Raw genomic sequence first — 16,273 nt, 5'->3', positions numbered from 1 at the left:
GTCTGCTGAACTGCGAAGAGGCAACAGAGCCCACACTAAGGTGCAGACGACTCAATCTACACTGGCAGTCGGAGGAAAGGCGTTGGTTTCTACACAATGGGAGCGTATTAAGAGAGCTGGCCACTATAGTGATGAAGCCATTGCACAAAGTGTGCCGCTTCCTTTACTCGCTTACTATGCAGAAGTTTGGCCAAATTCTTAATCCGAAATGCTCCCAGTGGAACTGGTGCCGGGTACCCTTCGTACGGCCTGACACGTGTGCACTCTATGATGGAATTTTCGATGCTAATGGCAATCTGCGCAATCCCTTGCATCCGTATATTCTTCATTTGTTGGTAACGATTCTATACTACTTTCTGAATATGCCGTGCGGGGAAGCTCTAAAGCCTCATAGACAGTCAGAGAGGGACATTTTTGATGGCAGGGGGGAGACGTGCAAGGACTTTTTTAAAAGAGGTAGTATGACAGCGGACCAAGCAGCCTTCAATCAGTTTATTGCTGCATCAACGTTTGGCTCTGGATTTAATGGAGCTGATTCTAACGGGGATAGAGATGGCAAAGATGGCCGAGACGGCCGAGACGGCCGAGACGGCCGAGACGACCGAGACAGCCGAGACAGCCAAGGTGGCAGATCTGGCGACCAAGGTGGCACGGATGGCAGAGGTAGCCAAGATGGCAGCGGTAGCAATGATGGTAAAGGTGGCAAAGGTGGCAAAGGTGGTATCGGTGGCAAAGATGGCAAAGGTGGCAAAAAGGAGGACGGTGATGACGGAGGCAAATCCGGACAACGACGTCGGATTAGGCAAAGCATCAACGATATTTCAAATTTGTACTCGAGTGTTGTGGAGAGCAAACGTCCTGGCCCAGTGGTGTCTAAGGCCAAGAAGGGCAAACCTCCAAAGAGCCGTCGTTACATGGGCAACGAAAATCGCCGAATCATGGGTGTGATGCTACCCGTGTTGATGCATGAACCGTTTGATGATTCGAAACCGTGGACTTGGGTCCGCCGGCATCCGGCACAGGCTCGCGTCCTCGAGGGAACAAAATTGGGCCGCGCCAAGGTCCATCGATATAAGCGTGAAACTCTTGAGTTGCAGTACCAAAGAGCAAAAGAGCGCTACTCGATGCGCTCCTTGTATTCGGTCGGAAGGGACGCCTCAGTTGCCTCTGGGGGGTACTTTGGCAAAGGCCACCCCCATAAGAAAGGCATGCCATTGCTCAAAGCCTTGAACTACAATCGTTTAAATGATAAGGCGGATCCCAAATTGTCGAGTTTACCGTCCAAGGCGCCAAAAAAACCAAAGAAATAGAGATCAAGCCCAGGTTCATTTCCATAAGCAACAGTTGAAAAGAGAGCAATACAACCTTCTCGGTGTTCCATTTTCTGAGGACATTTTTACAAAGATACGAAGATGATACAAAGATAGGATATAATTATTTTAAAATAAGGAGCAAGCAATTTTTTTTAATGGACCCCGAGTGCATATGCTCTCAGAAGTCTGGCAATCCAAACTCACAAAACTCAATATGATAACTTATGAATAAAAATTAGTTTTAATTGTATGCAGGAATTATTACTGCCACGCGATATCAGTCTTAGCGAAGCATTAAATATTTTAGATCAAACGCATATCAACATCGAATAATCATGTATGTAGCTACTATTGGAGAGATGTAAGAAAAGTTCTAAGTTCCAATAGCTTTTTTTTTTTGCATGTGCATGTCAGGCTTAAAAAGAAGATGTGGTTGTATATATTTGGATAATACTTTGAAATCTTATCATTTTTTCGTTTGTTTGGCTTGCCTTCCAAATCGTTTTTCTTGATATATTGATGATGTCATCGGTAGTCTAGGTTATAACAATGATAGATTTAGTTCGGGGGAGGTAAAGCACAGTATAACACTTACTCTGACGTTAATATATTTTAAGTTTCAAGTTCCTGAACTTAATAGTGAATAGGGAAAACAAATTTGATGGTTTCTACACAAAAACTTACTGGCTTTCTATACGTATAAATGCGATAAAATTCGAAGCAATTGAAAATAAGGTAATTGGACATGTTCAACACCAAAGGTTGCCGAAATCTAGCCTCTCGCCGCTTTAGAGCTGAAATCGGGAGCCGCATCGTTAACCGAAGTCAATAATACCGGTCCTAGTTATCCATGAGTTTCTGTTTTAAATAAAACTTATTACGCACACATCCTGTTTTAAATTTATAAGTTTTGCAATGTTCTGCGCGCCATCCTGCCGTCAACCGTTCAGTAGAACGTTGCGTCTGCTGAGCTGCCATGAGGAAACAGAGCCCACACTAAGGTGCAGACGACTCAATCTACACTGGCAGTCGGAGGAAAGGCGTTGGTGTCTGCACAATGGGAGCGCATTAAGAGAGCTGGCCACTATAGTGATGAAGCCATTGCACAAAGTGTGCCGCTTCCTTTACTCGCTTACTATGAAGAAGTTTGGCCAAATTCTTAATCCGAAATGCTCCCAGTGGAACTGGTGCCGGATACCTTTCATCCGACCTGATACGTGTGCACTCTATGATGGAATTTTCGATGCTGATGGTAATCTGCGCAATCCCTTGCATCCGTATATTCTTCATTTATTGGTAACGATTCTATACTACTTTCTGAATTTGCCGTGCGGGGAAGCTATAAAGCCTCATAGACGGTCTGAGACTGAAATTTTTGACCGCCGCGGGGAAACGTGCAAGGACTTTTTTAAAGGAGGCAGTATGACAGCGGACCAAGCAGCGGGCTTCAATCAGTTCATGGCTGCATCAACGTTTGGCTCTGCATTTAATGGAGGTGATTCTAAAGGGGATAGAGATGGCAGAGATGGCAAAGATGGCCGAGACGGCCGAGTCGCCAGAGGTAGCAGATCTGGCGACAGTGATATCGGTGTCAACGATGGCAAAGGTGACATAGATGGCGAAGATGGCAGCGGCAGCAAAGATGGCAAAGATGGCAAAGGTGGTAAAGATGGCAAAGGTGCCAAAGGTGGCAAAGGTGGCAAAGATGGTAAAGGTGGCAAAGGTGGTATCGGTGGCAAAGATGGCAAAGGGGGCACAGATGGCAAAGGTGGCAAAAGGGGGGATGAGTACGGTAATGACGGAGGTCGACGTCGGATTAGGCAAAGCATCAACGAAATTTCAAATTTGTACTCAAAAGTTGTAGAGAACAAATACGCTGGCCAACTGATGTTTAGGGACAAGAAGGCCAAAAAACCCACGGGCCGTCGTTACAACGAAAATCGCCGAATCATGGGTGTGATGCTACCCGTGTTGATGCATGAACCGTTTGATGATACGAAACCGTGGACTTGGATCCGCCGGCATCCTGAACAGATCCGCGTGCTCGAGGGAACAACATTAGGGCACTCCAAGGTGCATCGATATAGGCGTGACACTCTTGAGCTGCAGTTCCAAAAAGCAAAAGGGCGCTACTCGATGCATTCCTTATATTCGGCCGGAAAAAGTACGTCAGTTACCTCTGAGAATTACTTTGGTAAAGGCTATGGCAATAAGAGTGGCATGCCAATGGTCAAAGCCTTTGACTACAGTCGGATAAATGATAAGGCGGACGCCAATACGTCAAGTTTACTGACTCGTCCAAAGACGCAAAAAAAAACCAAGAAATAGAGATCAAGCCCGAGTCCCTTTCCATAGGCAACAGTTGAAAAGAGAGGAATACAACCGTCTCGATGGGGCCCTTTTTACGAATAGGTACAAAGATGGAATATTAATTTTACAATCAGGAGCAATCAGCTATTTTTAATGGACGCTGACTGCAAAGCACTTACTACAGAAGCGACGAATTCGTAAAATGAACCCCATTCAATTTTGTCTATGCTCTCAAAAGTCTGGCAATCCAAACTAACTAACAGATCACAAATTTGATAATTTATGAAAAAATTAGTTTTATTTTTATGCAGGATTTATTACTGTCACGCGCTATCAGTCAGGGAAAAAATACCCATTAGATATTTTAGATCAATCGCATATCAACATCGAATAATCATATATGTAGCTCCTATTGGAGGGATCTGCCTTGACGATGGACGTTGTAAGAAAAGTTCTCAGTTCCAATAACTTTTCGTTTTTTTGCATGTGGTTACATATATTTGCATAGTACTTTGGAGAAAGTCCTGAGAAGTATATTGCCTTTCGAAATCTTAACAGCATTTACTTTGTTCGGCTTGCCTTCCAAATAGTTTTTCTTGATAAGTATATTGATGACGTCATCGGTAGTCTAGGTTATAACAATGATAGATTTAATTCAGGGGAGGTAAAGCACACTTACCGTGACGTTGATATTTTCCAAATTTCAAGTTGCTGAACTGAAATGAATATACTCCCGTCCAGTTTGGGAACAGAGTATACAATTATTGTGCAATTACAGCAAACACAAAATGTTATTAAACTTAATTTTCGAAGGGAAAACAAAATTTGATTGTTTCCACACAAAAACTTTCTGGCTTTCTATACGTATAAATGCGATATAACTCGAAGCAATTGAAGATAAGGTAATTGGCCATGTTCACCACCAAAGGTTGCCGAAATCTAGCCTCTCGCCGTTTTCGAGCTGAAATCGGGAGCCGCATCGTACGTACTAATTTGATATATGAACTGTGATACGATTCTTAAGCAATAGCCCAATATGCCGAGTGCTTTATAAAACTGGTTGCATTCAACCACATTCATATGTACATAACCCATAAGTTTCACTATTCTTTATTATAGATTCTTAGATTCAGAGCGGGGTACAGGGTATCTGATAGTCGGCGACTCTTGACAAGAGCATTCTTGTTTTTTCTACTCGTGGAGCCCCGATCAAGATCTGGCATAATTATTGCGCATTTACTAAGCGACTGCGGCCTAACATGCGACAAGGGCAATGATTGGGTGGAGGAGGGGAGGGGGGGGGTTAGACTTCCTCTTTGCATGTTCTGGAAAGTTAAGTAATGCATAAGGCAAGCTTAACTCTCTATACATAGAACTTTGAGTTTTGATTTCTGTTGTCGCAACTTCGTCATTCCGACTCAAGCTAATTTCTCCTTCTCTCATTTGTGCATGTGTATGTGTGTGGCGCTTGCCAAGATTTAGACAGAGATAGATGCAACCAGTCCTCACACAAAGAAGAGACTACACTCTTCTATATACATATATATATATATATATTTTCTTGATCTCTTCAGGGATTTTATTTGTCCATTCAACGAGCGAATAAGGTTAAGTTAGAGTTAATACGGTCATCTGATCTGATCCGCACAGAAAATGTTGCGATGATTCGAAGCTGGCTTCTCCTGCCTGCTTTTTACTTATTCATTTGCACCACGACGCTTGCCAAAAATCAGGGCTGTTCGTTCCTCTTTACGAGTATGTTAGTCCCATAGTTCCATGTGTGTGTGTGTGTGTGGATACATACAGAATCTGTCTGTTTGCATGTTAGGCCGAATCCACTTAAATCGATAAAAACTATGAAATCTGTTCGGGGCGTTTATGCCGCCGACTGGTGACTGCTGACTGCTGAGTCCGGCCCCTCGCTTTGACTGCCTCGTCTCGTCACTCATACGACATGTGCGCCCGATGATGCGCCTCCATTGCCTTGGTCGGCACTCATTTTTCGCCCATGTTGCGTATGCTGTCAAATCTCTTCCGCTCCAGCCTTCGATGCTGCTGGCATTTTTTTCTTGGCAACAGCTACCGAAATTTTTAGTCATTGTTGTTGGAATGTCCGTTCTGGCACCGACTTGGCCCAAGCTCATTTTACTGAGGGGAAAGGGCGGGCATCGTGCGTTAGGCAGGACAAAATGGCAAGCAACCGAGGCAGCAGTTCCGTTCTTTTTTACTGTTGTCAAGCCGACAACACAAATACACATACTTATATGCTGATATCTGAGTGTGCATGTGTGTGTGTGTGACCAAAGGCGCCGCCATTAAAGCATCCCAAGCGAATGGGCTTAAAAAAATATGAACCGTTAGCAACATTTCTTCGGACCAGCCCGATTCGCAATCTTAAGTTTGATTTTAACGATATATTACAAAACACATATGATAATCTAGAAGGAATTGCGCGGCCAAAGCGTTTTCCTTTCATTTTAGCAACACTTTTCCGCCGCCGCCAATGGGAAAATAAAATACATAAATTTCCAGTAAAAGGAGTCGTTTTTACACATAAACTGTGGCTTCAATCAATTTTTGAAAATAAGTTATAAATATTGAACGAAAAATAAAATATACCCATTTTCCATCCAGTCCGTTGGATATTTAATAAATTGTAATATCGATTTTTAGATAAAGAATATGAAGTCAAAAACATTATCGAGCAACTGCTTCATGCCATTTATATTTTTATATGGAAGATATTTCCCAACCTTGTCTTAGGTAGCTTTTGCAATCACACAAAGTAACTATTGTAAAACAATCAGCTTCATTGCTTTTACATATAAGTCTATTCCTCGAACAGGAGCCAGGCACAACGAACAGTTTAATATAGTTAGTTTAGATTATCTCATACATGCATGTATTTTGGCCATATAATATCCAATTGAGGTTCTCATATTAATACAAACATCACGCACTCCTAATGTCGCATTTATTCGGATTGCGTGTCCAGATTTTACAATGTTGCTCATCATTAAAACTACAAGAGAAAAAATCACATACAAGATGTAATTATGAGGAAGTGTCGCCTGAATATAATTATTAATCTTCATCTTTAAATGATACTCATACGATACAGATGCTTACAATACCCTGTACAATTTAAAGAGATGTTGGTTGTGATCTGATTTCTAGTATGTTTGGACTTCTGAAAATAACCATTTTGTAGTTACCTCTATTGCATTTGTATTCTTCTATTCACACCGTCAACCTTTTATTCCTTGCCTGGCTTCAGCATAATTGCAACATTTATGAGATAAGTTTTTATTGTCGACAACAATCAAATTACATTTTAGATTTTATGGCCTCGACACTGTGGCATAGCTTTCGTATCCGCTGGCTGTCGCTGTTCTCGCCAAACTTAAAAAAAATTCCATAATTTATATCGTTACTAGAGTTTCCTTGGCACGCGCACATGTGGCAAGACAAAGGGGTGGCAAGCCGCAATTCCAGCTTTCAGCATTAAAATGTATGAAATTGCAAATTTCTACGAAGACAACAATGGCTTGGATATTCGCTTGGATATACGCCATTCCAGATTTATTATTTGCCATTCGGCGTGTCGACACATTAGTTTTCCTGACCAATTGTAAACTTTGACAGCCAACAGGCTTGCGTAGATAAGAAACCGGAGTCTAGGCGTTAGGTCAATTGAAATGCACAACAATCACAGCACATAATACTTCAATAATTGGGCCTTGACATGAAATGTGATCTAAAGGATGTACATGTCAAAGTTTGTTATAAGCTACTTCCGGTTGAATATACATAGTTAAGTTTGTTTTATCCATTTTCATTTACATTAAATTGTTATATAGTACAGTATGTTTCGTTCAATGTGTTTAATTTCAATTCGTAAATAACTTCTATATTTGCAATCAAAATATAAATTATTTCTGTGCCCTTTACCCATTGAAATTCCATCTGTATAGGCACAAATTGTTTTAGTAAACTCTAAAACTAGCACCTAAAACTTGATCTATATACATATATTATCGTATATCATACGATCTTCATTGTTTTCAATATCAGCTCTCATTATCATAAATTCGATAAGTATCGATATTTGGCCAAAGTCATTTTTCAGCTTTTTGTCATTCTCCGAAAATTTGTAAAAATGTATTAAGTAAAGTTTGAAGTCTGACTTTTTAGTCAAGTAGTACTCCCGACTCAAGCACTTTTGTTGTGTTCATGTTAGAGATAACAAGAGTGGGAATGCTTATCAACTCTTGTAATAACGAGTTAAAGTGTTCTCTGAAAGAAGCCGTTATCAGGTCTAAGTGTTCATAATAAACATGCGTACTTTAAATACATAAGTGCGGAAGCTGCGATATATAAAAGACTTCTCTGTTCATTGAACTAAGTTGTTAATTAAAAGGCATGCAGCTAAATCTGAGCACAACCTTGTGTAGCCTTAGCTGGCAATGATAATATACTAAAATATGTTCAAATAATATATAGTTATTCGTCTCATTTGGAGTAATAGAATGAATAGAATAGAACTTGGTGTAATATATGAAATTCCAGGATTAATATGGAGTTGTGGCTTTTACACATTGTATGCTTGTGTTTACTTTAACTAACTTGGAAGTTTAGATGCCCTCTTGAACACATTGTTGGAAGGCATGTGTTCATTTGCAGACAAATGTATTTATGTACGTACAACAGTTGTTGGATTGTTTATGCAACCGCTGTAATTAGCCACTGAGGTTTTTGCATTGTTATGTATTATGCAACCGACTGGCGACTGCCGACAGCCGACTGCAAATTGAAAATTTTCGAGCATGGAAGAAAAAGTGAACAATAACCAGAAATGCCAAATCCCATTTTATTTGCATAAGTTGCTCTCATGCGGCTATTTGGCCTGAGCTTCTTTTTGTCAGCGATCGGGTGGTTAAATAGTGTGGAAAATGTACTACGAAGATGTCGCGATTGCGGCTGTGTAATGTGGTATATATATAGAAAATTGTGATTTTCCAAAATCTCAGCCAGTGAAATATGCAGCAGCAACAACAACCAAAATCGCAGGCGCATATTGAAACTTGCCGGTGGTTTCTTATGCAATTAACTTGATTGGTAAATGTTGCAACATGTTGCATTTAACTGACTGACTGAATGACTACTTATCTCGTTGCCAGTGTGAAACCACAAATTATTGATCAGTGGCAAGAGTACATCGGGTGGCAGGTGCCAGGTGGCGGGGAGATCAACCCAAAAACCATTTCGACGTAGCGGAATAACCACACATTGCGCCTTGAATCTGGCTGCGAGCTGGCCCCCCCTTCTGGCTACGAGCGTGGCCAAGTAAAACGGGCACAATGACAGCCAACAAAGAGGTGCACACCTATACAACGCTCACAGCCGCAGACGTGGCATGCTTGCAACTTCCAGATACTTCGCTTGTCGTCATCGTCGCCGTCGTCGTCGTCGTCGGAACTGATGTGCTCGAGCGGAGCGCAAAGAAAGCTGCGAAGTGAACGCCATTGACTGTGTGGCACTTGCCGCTCTCTAACCGCCTCTTTTCTCATCGCTTTAGTCAGTACCTATTCATGTCTTGGTCGCCGGCTCTCACTAACTTGGCCAACATGTCTATTAACGGTAACTAGGTAAATGTTAGAAATTGCCGTTAGAAAATTGCCTCTGTTGTTGCTGCAATTGCGGTTGATGCCTCACTGTTGCGCCTACCGTTTGTGGCCACTACTCAAAATTGGGTTTTTAAAGCCAAGGTATCGAAGAAAACAACACAAAAGAATGCAATAAGCGCTCGCCTTTTCTTCTGGGCTGGCAAATAGAAAAGTCCGCTAAAAACAACGCAAGTGTATTCCAATAAAACAAAGTGAAATGCAGCTTGATCGTTTGTCAAATGCATGCCAAATCGAAATTACAAATTCTTTGCTGCTTATTCACATGCAAATGTATAAAATACCATTGGATCGATCGGTTATCAGCACGAAAGGAAGTCTATTTTCCCAGCAAAGTTTTCTTTTACGATGTAAGATGAGGTTCTTAAAAACTGTGGTTAGGATTGACAATAAGTATCTTACAAATTCTGTGGAAACATGTGTTAGAAAAATCCACCCAAGGTGAAAGTTTCAGATTTGTTGCCCGAAAGTTCAATTTGCGCTAGAGAAAACTCGGATAAAACCTTTCTGCTGCAGGCAGTTAATATGTCGGTATTGGTTGGATCCGAGCACTATATCATGTAACTGTCAGATTAGAAAGATTAGATTAAAAAGGGACATTGTTATTTTTCAAGCTTTGTTCGCTTACCTGTTTCTGTGTCTCACTATATATTGCTCAAACACAGCATCAATATTCTTCTCGCATATTTCTACCATTTCCGATACTTTGTTATTCCAGTATTTGGTCCGAAGCGACCACATTCCTGAGATATTTAGGGACTCGATTCGCAGTTAACTTTAATGTGTCGTCAATTGGGCTTAAAAGAGATGGCTCCTTCAAAGCGTCGCACCTTTCGCACTTTGAATAATTGATGATATCCTCTCTAAGGGTCCTTTACAAAAGCCAAATGCATATTTTATATCAGTGCTTACCAGATTAATTTCCTTTGCGCATTCTCGTAATCGGATTATCAGTCAGTCCTCAAGTCTTAAGATTTGCCACAATGCCAGACACTGAATCGATACTGATTTTTGATTATACGGAAGCAGCCGCTGAGGTTAAAACAAGTGGACTTATCAAGGCGCTGAAGGTGTCGCAAATACTTTGCCGGCAAGAGGCCCGCCGGGACAATCCCCTCATTTGGTCGCTTACGCTCCCACTTAAAAGCCGGTCTAGACACTTCTGACACAAATGCGCAGGGTCTAAGCGAGTCTCTCAACGTATGTATTCCCAGACACTGTCTGACATTTAATAGAAAAAAAGAAGGCAATTACTAAGCTGCGTAAATTTCCGCGTGGCATCGTCAACGACGTTGGCGTCATTGCTGACGGTGCGTGTTGCTATTGTCTGGGACGTGAGTAGGTGTGAAGCACTTGAGACAGTCGCAAGAGCACATATTGAGACAGGTGGAAGCAGACTCGCCCATTGTTTTTTGTCTCAGATTCGGGTACGGTTGACGTTGCTGCCTGCTGCCTGCCGCCTGCTGCACTATATCAATTAGATAGGATTAAACATGCGACCTGTGGGATAGTGAATGATGCCAACCAACATCTCAAACATTAGCCCATTTAGAGGTGTTCTAGGATTTCACTTGAAACGCCAGCCCTTAAAGCTACTCTTGTCAATGTTTTCAAAATAAATGCATTAGGGGATGGCTCAATGAACTCTATAACTGGATATACAATACCCAATGACCAACACCTTTGTCAAAAACTGGCAGCCAGCGTGGAAGGTGCGATAAATGCAACGACGGGGCACGTAAAACGGACGAAAAGACAAAAGAAGCCCATTAAATAAAAGCTGCATTAACAGCTAAATAAAAAAAAAATACAAAAACCTAAAAGACTAGTGGCTTTAGTTGCCACCGTAAAAACAAAGGCATCATATTTCGTTACAGACGAAAAGAGGATGAGTATTAAGTGGGTGCTAAGGGGAATCCAAGGGAAAGCCAATGGCGTGAAGCCGTGAATCCAATCAAACCGATTAAAATACGCTTTATTTCTATACCTTCAAAGTTGAATTATAACCTATGAGTATTACCCAGCCTTGCCCGGGCCTAGTTTTTATCTTTGAATTATAAATATCACTCTTCCACCCATTTTCCGATCGTGAAAATGTTTCAATCTATCTCTACTGCTTTGAGCAAGTGGACATAGGTTTGGAAATAATTTTCAAGTTGAGAGGAGAAAAAACAAATCATTATTTTATGATCTTTAATTTTGAAAATAAATCTTATAAAATCTTATAGATACAAAATCGGTTAGTAAACAATTAAATTTGGAATAAGAAAGATTAAAAAGTATTTTGTAAATGTCTTTTCAGACATTTAAGAGGTTTTAGACTTAGGCAATGAAACTTTTTATAAATTTTATAAATTCGATCTTCTTACTTCCAATATATCGTATATATGCATTCGATCGTTGTTGGAAAACAAATAATATGTGTTTATAAATGGAACTCTTGTTTCATATGTAATATAAGATCTCAATATGCTGATCAAAATAATAAAAAGAACTCGAATAAAAGAACAGAATTACCATAGGCTAGAACAGTATAGCGATAATTTGAAACTATTCAGCTTTATGTCATAGATCATCAGCCCATCCCCCGTCCCAATGCCAAAATAGTAAAAGTCCAACTAAACTTGTAACAAGTTGGTTGAAGACGTTTGATCTATTTAATTGGAGATTACGGACTCACTGTCCACAGCTCGATCCCAATAACGACCCGAACAGGAGCAGCAAACGCAAACAAGTCCGGTTGACTATCAAGTAAAGCCTAATGGAGCTTTGGATCTAGTTATTAATTGAAGCCCAACCCCTTTGCCGTCTTCTTTCAATGTTTTATTGCAGATAAACTAACTAACTAGCATTGTAGAGACCAGTGCGATAAACATGTTCTAAGCAACTGCTAAATCGACAAAAACCAGGAAAGGACAGAGCAGCGCTTGCATATCCTGAGGCTCCTAGCATGGTGCGACTTAATGTTACCGAACAACAAAGTAGCCGTAACCTTACAGCCAGCAGCAGCATTGGCACCAGCAACAGCAACAATAACAGCCACGTCACCGGCGGAAGCCACAATGCGGGCAGATGCTCTTCCTCAACATCGTCCACGACGAGTCTGAATAGCAGTTCCAACTCGAAGGCCGCCTCGCCAGCCGGCAACATCGTCATGGTGCAAAATACACCGCTCCCAGCACCGCAGCTACTTTCGCAGCCGGCACCGCTGCTGGCAGCGCCATCGCAGTTGCAGTTGCAGCAGCAGCAGCAGCAGCACGCCGCCGCGGACGGCAGTTCCAGCAACTGTTCGCTGCCATCGTCGCCGCCACTGCTGCAGCAAACGGCGACACCGCCTCAGGGTGCCCAGATAGTGCCGCCAGTCTGTGCGCTGCACCATCCGCAGCAGCAGCTGGCTTTGCTGGCGGCCATGCAGCACCACCATCATATGCTGCAGCCACCGCCGCCGCCGCCGTCCAACAATGGCATGCACCATGGGCCGAGCCCGTCGGCGGCGCACGAGCAGCAGCCCCAGCCACAGCCCCACGAGAACGGACACGGCGGCATCTCGCCCAACGGCAGCTCTGGGGACTCCTCGGCCAGCAGCGTGAGCAGCGTGTCGAGCAACAGCGGAGTTGGCGGCGGCGGCGGCCAGGGAAATGGCGCAAGTAATGGCACCAATGGCATCGGACCGCCAGTTGCAGCCTCGCTGCCTCCTGGGCCGCTATATATTCAGTACCCGGGCGATTTCTTTCCATCGGAATACTACATTGCACCGCACCCGCACGAGGGTATCTGTCCACAGCATCCACACCATCCGCACGCGCATCAGCATCATCACCAGCCCATGTGCGCCATCTCGGCGGAATATGGTGAGTTATCCCATCGAATTCCCCTCCGACTGTTGGCTGCTAATTACAGCCATCATAATCCCTGCACAAGCGCCACTTTGGCAGCCGTCAGGCATCTCACTTTGCCATGAGAAACTTTCTTAAGCCCCGGCTGGCTGTGTTTAACTTCACATTCTATGACTTCGAGATGACGCTCGCAACTTCGCTCCCAACTCTTTGGGTGCACAAGCTTTCGGTCTTTGCCTTTGCAGATGTGTGCCAGATATTGATGGAAAATTATCTTCATAATTTGAGTTCTTTTCAACAGCTAATTGGCTATCATGGCATAGCTTAGTGAATTTAATTCCAAAGATTACATTGGCGTTTGCCAGAGAAGAAAGAAAACTATAGTAACTGTAGAAACTGGCCCGGGGCGTGACAACATACGCCCGCGCAAAAAAATGTTGTTGCGCACTCGAGAGAAATAATCTAGCAGAAATAGGGTGCCCTTGCAAATTAGAAAAATAATAATAATATTTACTAGAAGATACAATTTTAACATGAGAAATCGCTCAACTGATGAAGGGAAATACATTGATCGAAATCCATATGTTCTTTGAACTTATCAAATCAGGCTCGAAGGGAGCTAATGTAACATGGGATAGAGAAACGCGTTAACCCCGTACTTTAGTAGAATCTCACCCAAATTTGCAATTTACTATTGAAACATCAAATAATGACAAGTCACATAAATACTAAAAGTATTTTATCATAACCAAACCGCCCTGTACGCATATACTATATAAAAACATATGGATGTAGATAATTGGCGTATCTCTGTAGAAACCACACTCGCATTTCGACTTCTGTTCGACAACAACAGCTTTTATCAACACCCACATTAATAGTACGTTAGGCCAAAGTTGTTTAACTAGAACTGGGACTCGGGCTAAGCCCAAATTAGTATCAGGTCAAGCTTCCATTTTTGCTAGCCACAATCGAATGATTCGGAATAAAGCAAAAACTCAAATAGATATTAACTCATCTGTCAACCGCCTGTTTGGAGTTGGGAGAGAGGAGCAAATTGAATTGAATTAAATCCGATTTAATGCAACTCAGAAACATTTTCTAATTAATGAGTGTCATTAACACTAATTGGTCTAGTCAACCCATCAAATATTGAATCTTCGACTATTATCAAGAGAGAGCTGAGCTTCTCTTATGTATTTCCAATGCGAAACTAAAGTCGAACAGCTAGCTGGTGTGATATTAATTTCAAATTGACAAATTAAGTTAAGTTCCCGGCAACACACGTGGCAAGTGTTAATTGCATCTGGCTGGAGTTGAAAGCGGCGACAGCACCTTTAACATATTTCTCCATTCCTGCTCATAATTTACAATTACGTGATTTTGCCCCAGCAACCCCTCGACACGGAGTCAGCTTACCAAACAAAGGAGACGCTGTTCCTGCTCCGACAATGACTTTTCACTCCCACCAGCCCTGCTCTGATTGTAGTTAATCGAATAAACTTGCAGAGGAAATGGCACTAAGTGCGTGTTGGGCTTCTAATGGAATTTGCTCCCGGGGCGGTCTACCGACGGCGACGGGGCTATATTGATATGGATTCAGAGCATGTTATAATTATAAGAATGCTGAGCATGCTTTTGTGACCCACTTCCCCAAAACGACGACGCGAGTGCGAAATTGAGGAACATTTTTTTTTTGTTTTTGTAAACCAAGCGCTATTCCATTTGAGGCTTCCGAATTAAGTTGGCATTGCTTGCGTGCTTATCAACAAGTTTCTTTCTTTTTATTTTAAATCCCAAAAAAATGCGCAATCTATAAGGAAAACAGTCGACAATACGTAGGTTGTAGGAACTTGGGCTTTTAAGCGTCTAAATAATATGTACACAAAATATATAAAAATAGTTGGGAAAACTGATTGTAAAAGAAGTGAATTCTATGTTTATATATATTTATATATATATTAGTTTGTTAAGGCACAGCCAGTACCGTACGAGCTAGAAAGTATAAAATGTAACTAAGCCGTCTTTCTGGGTGAAAAGTGAGCAAAAGTTGGAACTTTGAACCTTTAAGTGGGCAAAAGTAGTCACAGCTTGCAGGCAACAATTTTTGTGGCATCGAAAATGCAATAGTGCGATATAATTCAACACCTAAAAATAGGTTTATACCCTTGCACAGGGTATGGAATGTGTTTTGCATTGAAAAATATGAGTCCAACTCCACAAAGTATATTTATTTACGTATAACTGTCATAGAAACGATCGGCAAAGAAGTCACTTTTTGTCAGAAAAACTATTTTCTTTTTCAAAACATCATAACACAAATGTTCAAAAGTTACCCACATTTTGATGCGTGTATTTGAGTATTTATGTTCGTTTTTGTGTGTGTATGTATTTAATGAAACTCGAAAGTTTGTCTCCTAGTCGGGCGCTCTCGACTAGAGCACGCATATGTTCACTTAGTTTGAACAAGCCGGCTCCGCTTTCGAGTGCGATGCAAGTTGGTCTTAAAGATTATGCCAGCTGCGCGTTTCGTGATGCAAACTTCTGCAATGCTAATGACAACATCCAGAGACGACAGGCTGTCAAAGCCAAATGACAAATTGCTCGCCAGCAGCTAATTGTGGCCTGATGGGGCGGATTGACGAAAAGTGAAAAGAGGAGGAATGCAAGCCCAAGCCCCGAGCTGCGACAACAACGAGGCAACGAGAGGCAGCATTAATTCTCAGCACATTTCGTGTACAAAATATACTCTATATGCCGTCTAATGCACTGTCAAATGTCTAATGCAGTGTCAAATGTGTGTGGGTTGAGAAATTTAGCCACATACGAAAACTACTTCTGCTTGTCTAATGTCAATTATTTCCTTTGTTCCATAACTGGGACATACAGATAATAAACTGCTGGTTAAATGACATATCTTACTTGACATTTTCATCAAATGCGACCAACTAATGCATATTTAAGAAGATTACATTTACTTTTGGTTCACTGGCTGTGAATATATTGACAGACAAAACCAAATTTATAAGTACTCTGTGTGGTCGGAGATAGCTTCTGTTGCTTAAGCATTTACCCAAATGCATTATATACTCTTGCTTTACTCATTTTCAATAGTATTAGTGTTAAATTA

At 41.7% G+C, this 16,273-nt stretch overlaps 2 protein-coding genes across 3 annotated transcripts in view; both read left to right on the top strand.

The window, feature by feature from the left end:
• mtgo (miles to go) overlaps window positions 1-16,273 on the top strand; it is a 60,225-nt gene that overhangs the window by 23,549 nt on the left and 20,403 nt on the right. The window contains exon 3 of one of the 2 annotated variants that reach the window (XM_064679363.1): window positions 12,140-13,158. The exons of the other annotated variant lie outside the window; for it this stretch is intronic. Within the exon in view, the coding sequence (XP_064535433.1) occupies window positions 12,258-13,158 (901 nt within the window). The 5' untranslated portion in view covers window positions 12,140-12,257. The remainder of the gene's footprint in view (window positions 1-12,139; window positions 13,159-16,273) is intronic. 2 annotated transcript variants of the gene reach the window in all.
• Window positions 2,165-3,705, top strand: LOC135426317 (uncharacterized). The gene has a single exon (XM_064679372.1). It carries the CDS (start codon window positions 2,229-2,231, stop codon window positions 3,639-3,641), a length of 1,413 nt encoding a protein of 470 aa, XP_064535442.1. The 5' UTR covers window positions 2,165-2,228; the 3' UTR covers window positions 3,642-3,705.

Source organism: Drosophila montana, unplaced genomic scaffold (assembly GCF_035044405.1).
Source record: "Drosophila montana isolate Dmon_TW-CO22-7 unplaced genomic scaffold, ASM3504440v1 contig_1_1, whole genome shotgun sequence".
Taxonomy (NCBI): domain Eukaryota; kingdom Metazoa; phylum Arthropoda; class Insecta; order Diptera; family Drosophilidae; genus Drosophila; species Drosophila montana.
The sequence above is the reverse complement of the archived record's forward strand: the minus strand, read 5'-3'. Positions and strand labels throughout refer to the sequence as shown.

What these genes read in the sequence shown, in the direction of transcription:
- LOC135426317 (XM_064679372.1), top strand. Translation starts at nt 2,229, where the DNA reads ATGTTCTGCGCGCCATCCTGCCGTCAACCGTTCAGTAGAACGTTGCGT.